The sequence below is a fragment of the Pyrus communis genome, chromosome 1 (genome assembly GCF_963583255.1).
Source record: "Pyrus communis chromosome 1, drPyrComm1.1, whole genome shotgun sequence".
Taxonomy (NCBI): domain Eukaryota; kingdom Viridiplantae; phylum Streptophyta; class Magnoliopsida; order Rosales; family Rosaceae; genus Pyrus; species Pyrus communis.
This window is the reverse complement of record NC_084803.1, coordinates 23,356,015-23,362,153: the sequence shown is the minus strand read 5'-3', so window position 1 is coordinate 23,362,153 and position 6,139 is coordinate 23,356,015. Positions and strand designations below refer to the sequence as shown.

The 6,139-nt window shown below is 42.5% G+C and overlaps 1 protein-coding gene across 1 annotated transcript; it reads right to left on the bottom strand.

The window, feature by feature from the left end:
- Positions 1 to 1,469: 1,469 nt before the first annotated feature.
- Positions 1,470 to 2,958, bottom strand: LOC137734596 (mitochondrial uncoupling protein 5-like). The gene has a single exon (XM_068473836.1). It carries the CDS (start codon positions 2,661 to 2,663, stop codon positions 1,692 to 1,694), a length of 972 nt encoding a protein of 323 aa, XP_068329937.1. The 5' UTR covers positions 2,664 to 2,958; the 3' UTR covers positions 1,470 to 1,691.
- Between the last annotated feature and the right edge of the window lie 3,181 nt (positions 2,959 to 6,139).

Here is a 6,139-nt window from a genome sequence, read left to right as displayed (position 1 = left end):
ATATTTCGGAGATCATCGTTGTAATTTCCTTAAAGATATGGCAAAGTTTTTGGTTGACAATGTCATGTTAAGATATTATGATTTAAATCCACACCCAATTAGTTGGTTTATACCAAATATAAACGGATTAGAGTCGACCTCGAAACAAAATTAAAATCTAAATCATTTTCATATCAAGTCGTATGAGCCAGAACTACGTAATAGACTTATTTATTAGATATTTATAAACGGTAATTTGAGATAAAAAATAGATAATCGAGTTAGCTAGGCTAGTATAGGCTAAGACCAATAAACCATGTCAAGAAACACATTTTTGTGAGAAGAAACATAAGAAACACCAAGTGTTTGAAGCATAGATACGAAGGTTGGAAATGACAGAGTCTTAGAAATAAGAACAAGATCGTTGTGAGTGTTTTTGTTTTGCATCTCTCGTGCTAAACCATTTTATCAATGGGGTTGAGTGATTCAAACTCAAAACATCTTTAGTATTGAAAATGGGAATTGTTATTGGTATTCTAAAAATCTCATTTTACACTACAAACTTTCTATATTTGGGGAAAAAAAAAATACACTTGTGTGTCGAATCAGATTTTTGGAGTGCCAATAACACTTCTCTTGAAAATTAAGTGAAATATCATTAGATCAATAGCTAGATTAATCATCTCATTTTATTGAAATGGTCAATTTCGAGCATCATTGATTTGAACCCGCAAAGGCTCCATCAACAGGTAAGTGTTTTCAGTTCCGATTTCAGCCGAATTTCCAGTTTTTCTTTTAGTTACATTCATGAAACTGCAACTAAGCATTCATTTCATATGATCAGTCCGAGTCTAGAGGTTTAAAGCTTGTTTAGACTAGTAATTAATGTTTATGTCTAATATTGTTCCAGAAAAAAGGGCAGTTAATAGACTTGTAGCAAGCATTCCACCATCCAGATGTTATCCCTTCTTTCGAATCAGGTGCATGCACAAAAAAAAAAAAAAAGACAAAAAGACAAAAAACAAAAAACAAAAAAAAAAAAGTAGTTTCTGTAGCCTTTTGACCTGGCTAGTCCAACTCACTGTTTTTTTTTTTTTTTTTTTCATTTGTAAGTGATAGATTTTAGATTCGATTCTCAACAAATGTGAATTTGAACCACATTACTGCTAGTTTATTGTGTGACCAAGTCCATCCTCTCTTCCTTAGTGTAGATAATATTATTTGTTTCGAAAAAAAAATGTACAAGAACACAGGTTTTCGTAAAAGAATGAAGAAAAAAAACTTTTGGTTTCGGTGACTAGAACAGCTTTGTAATATGTTGAACTGTTGTCCAGTTTAAAAAATTCAGTCTCAACATTTATAAGTTCATCAAATATGAGACACGATATAAAGTTCATTTTCATAAATCAGTCGTATTTTAACTCTCACACACACATTTGAGATATAAAAACACATTCCAAACAAAATTAGGGTTTGTCCAGGCCATGGAATCACACCACCAATCTATATAGCAAATCTAGCAATTACATAGGCATATTCTATGGCATATTGCTAAGAATATTGGATCGAATTAATTCCTTCCCAATCTCAACGAGCCTAAGCAGTAATTTAAAAAATTAAAACAAAGGCACATGCATATATATTCAGAAAAGTACTTATTTTCGTCATCACGTCGAATCGAATCACCACCGTCCACTTTCTGAATCCGACGTTCAGAAATCCTTGAGCAGCTTGCGAACCTGCTCCAGCGTCACAAACAGCACAACGGTAAAAGGCCCCTGCCGCGAAATCGTTGGCACAAAGCCTTTATAAAGCGCCATGGGGCCCTCCGAACGCACCGTTTTGAGAGCGCAATCCAACGCCCCCGAGTACGGCGGCTCAGCCCCGGCCTCCACTTTCATGTTCATCACCCGAGTCTTGATCACGTCCACCGGGTTCGACGCCACCGCCGCCACGAACCCCGCCGCGAAGCTCGCCGTCACGTGGGTCCCAAGCCCGTCGCGCATAATCCCATTGTCCACGATCGTCTCCTTGATCTGATCGTACGACGCCAGCTGCGACGCCGTGACAAGCATCGCACGGTTGATCGTCAGCGACGACCCGCGCCAAAGGCTCGTCACCCCTTCCTGCTTGACCATGCGGACGATGGCGTCCACCACGCTTTTGTAGTTGCGACGCTGCACCGCCGGGAGCCTCCCGTCGGCTTGCATTCGGACCATGGCCACGTCAGCAGGGTTTCCAACGGCGGCGCCGACGGCTCCAGCGATCAACCCGGCTGTGATTTTTCGTGGGAGCGGCATGTTTCGGGTTGTCGGGTCTGTCCATTTTTGCTTTAGAATGTCGTAGAGGCCCATTCGGGTTGTGGAGTAGAGACTTTGCCGGAGCATGGTTGCGGAGATGCCGGAGAACATGGCGGCGACGCCTTCTTGCTGAATTATACGAATCCCAACGGTGATAGGACCCGCACGGACCGCAGGAGGCGGTGATGGAGGGAGAGGGATGGAGCCGCGTCGGGCGGCGGTATGGACGGCAGCAAAATCCGGGCGGACTGTCTGCGGAGGGGTTTTCGGGGCGTGGGTTTCGCCCTGGAGCTGCATTCGGACCTTGACGAGGTCAAGAGGGTGGGTGGAGCAGCCGGCAATGACAGAAGCGATGCCTCCTTCGACAAAACCTTTGATACCCATGTCGAATTTTCTCGGGAAACAAACAGAAAAGAATAATGAATGGGTGGTTTTTGTTTCTGGTTCCTAAAATCCAATGAAAAGAAATAATTAAAAAGAAAAATATAGATTAAGAGGGCCAGTTGGAATTAGGGTTCATGTCACTGGAGACGAGAAGATGGGAATGGAGGCGAAAGGCGATGGAGGAAGAGTGGGGGACGGAAGGCCTCTGAGACATATGCTATCCGCAGACTCACACGAAATAAACGGAAAGGATTAAACAGGTGGACTGGTCTGCAGACAATCCAGGGAATTCAGAATATTTATAGGACAAGGCAAGTGCCGGTTAGGAAAGAATTTAAGAAGAAAGGGAAGGCCCTCAATTGTAATTACTCTTTTTTTTTTGTTTACGCGGTTGTGGGCCCTGCCTGCTACCTCATGCATGCATTCCGACTCTTAAATTCCGTTTCTGAATTGTGGTTTAACCTAACTCAAATTTGCTTTGCCACCGACGATTTGTATAAAGCCTTAATTTCTCTATTTCTTGTTAAGTGAATGAGATGAGATAAATACAGAGTTGTATACAATTAATTATATTTATACACAAGTTTACAATTCTATTTGATTAAGACCCTAAATGAATTGAGTTTTCTTTTATCAAACAAATGAATCATGGCATATTTACTTATTTGAAATGGGGAAGTGATGAATCGAAGAAGGAAAAAGAATGACGATGGGATTGACTAGTCTCCCCTAATTGATCTAATTCTTTAATTTTCGGGAGTTTAATCAAACTCAAGATCTCGAGTGTAGAAGTGAATATTCTTAACCAACTAAACTACAAGCTCCTTAATAAATATATTTATATTAGTTACCAATTCTAATTGGTCACTCCCGATTTATGATTCTTCACATTTTCACAATTGCCAAATCTCCCACTCCCGAATCGCCGGTCCCACTCCCGAACATGTGCTTCATAGCATACAACGTACAAGTTGTACCCCTATGGGTTGGTTTGGTGGGATGAATAAGATTGGTAGGCATGAGTTACATAACTCAAGTGTATGGTTGGGTTACATAATGACACACCCCGACCGAGATCAGGGCGTGCTGGCCGTCACGCGAAGGTGACGTAACCATGTGCGCGTGCGGAAGCTAATGAGAAGGTAATATAAAAGTACGAATAATTAAAAACCTAATAACATACAAAGTACTAGTGTATGTGAGACACAATTCAGAGCAAGTCTACAACAGTCCAAAAGGAAAGATACGACATATTTACACCCGAAGGTGACCCTACAATGGTGAGTGTCTGTCAGAAATGCCGGGACGCCCTCTGGGATAAACCACTGAACCTTCTAGACCACTAGAACCTGGAGGGGCGCAAAAACAAAAGCGTGAGTGGGCAAAAACAAAGTTCTTTGAAAACTCTTTAGCAAAATACATTCTAACCCCTCGCCGTAAAACCTGTATACTTCCCAGAAAATGAACATATATACGTATGTATAGATATGTCAATCATGCTCCACCATATGCCATTCATGCTCACAATATGCCATTCATGCTTGAGAATATGCCATTACAGAATATCATAATCAATTATAAATGCTCAAGCGTAATTCACATCGATTATATATAATCTGGCAGCCGGGAGTCACCTAACGTGACCTGTACGGCTGAATCTAGAGCTCCACTCTCAACTCAATAACTGAATCTGCACACGAGTCGGAACCACCTAACGTGGTCTGTACGACAAGCTGGGTGTATTATATATGTATGCTCTAGTGCTACGATCACGTGAAGCTGTGCGATAATCGCGGGTCACCTACAAGTCGGAACCACCTAATGTGGTCTGTACGACAGGCTTGCACCTAACTTGGATCCAAGACGAGCATGCGGTGCTGGTGAACATACACGTGAAGGCTGTGCCCTGGCCCTGGGCGGGAGCACTAACACCGGGGGTGCAGATTATGAGCTCTCTAATCCTCTCAAACTACTACTGCATACAAACATGAATACCACTTACCTGGCACTTACCTGTGCGTCCACAGCACCAAATACACATATATAAATGTATGCCACTACTAATGCATGCGATGATGCGTAAACCATATTCAAATGATGCATGGCATAATACATATAACCTTTTCTATTTAATTTCTGGGAATTAATATGTATATAGGTATATACGGAAAACAAAAGCCCACTCACTGGTAATTAGAAGGGTCGTAGCCCCCCTGCCTCGAGTGTGTACGCTCGTCTTCGGAAAACGAATCACCTATACGCGACAAAGTTACGAAAACATTAATTTAAAAGCACCTAAGCAACTTCTCGTAATAACTTCTCATACATTGCTCAAATTGGACAATTGAATATACCAACGTGACCTACACAACCTCAGGATCACGCCCATATTTTTAGAAAAAATTTTGGACCACGCACGCGCCCCCACGCGCCGGCCAAGGCACGGACCTACGCGCCCCCCACGCGCGGCCACATGCCAGGCACACTGACGGTGTCAACTGACGCCGTCAGGAATATTCCGTTAAACTGACGGAATATTCCGTTAAATCCAACTGTTACCGTTAACTGCCGTTAGGAATATTCCGTTAAACTTAACGGAATATTCCCCTTTCTTCTCCGGCGAGCCTCCGGCGCCGGCGACGGCGCCGGAAAACTGGGAAATTTTCTAACTTTGTTTTCTCCTTCGTTTTTCAACCAAATTTCACGTTCTTTATACCAAAATGAAGCTTAGGACTAGTAGAATCACGTTGGACTACTTTTAAGGCCTAAAAATCAAGGAATCTCACCTGCAACAACGATCCAAGTTCGGCCAACTTTGCACAGGACGATCCCGACGTCCAAATTCACCCAACGAACCACTCCGAGGCTCCTTGGGACCTCACAAACACAACTACAAGCTTAGAAATTCCAAAAACAAGCTAGTTTAGGTTTGCATGAACAGTGCAATAATCGGACCTCGTGATATCGACGTGAAAATGGTGTTTTCCTTACCTGAAAATGGCACCACTGAACTCCTCTCAGCTCCACGAACACGATGGTAGTCTTGGTTTTTCGATTGGTGAAGTATTGAGTAAGTTTGTGTGTATGTCCGTGTGTTGAAGAAGGAAGAAGAAGAGAGGACTCGGGGAGGAAGAGAGAGAGAGAGAGAGAGAGAGAGTAGACAGAGTGAGGGAATGAGGGAGGGAATCCCGGGGAAAGTGAGGGTGATGTGTGAGTGTGTGTGTGGTCCTACAACACCACACTACACAACACTTAACGTACACAAACAAATTAGGGTAAAATTGTAATTTCAACGTACGTTTTAAAAATCCCGGGACGGGATGTTACAACCTACCCACCTTAATAGAATTTCGTCCCGAAATTCCAAATAACTAATTACACCCCTAACGGTCAAAGAATAATCTTGGATACAAATCCCTCATTCTATTTTCTGTCTCCCATGTCGCTTCTTCAACTGAGTGATTCCTCCACAAAAC

What these genes read in the sequence shown, in the direction of transcription:
- LOC137734596 (XM_068473836.1), bottom strand. Translation starts at nt 2,663, where the DNA reads ATGGGTATCAAAGGTTTTGTCGAAGGAGGCATCGCTTCTGTCATTGCC.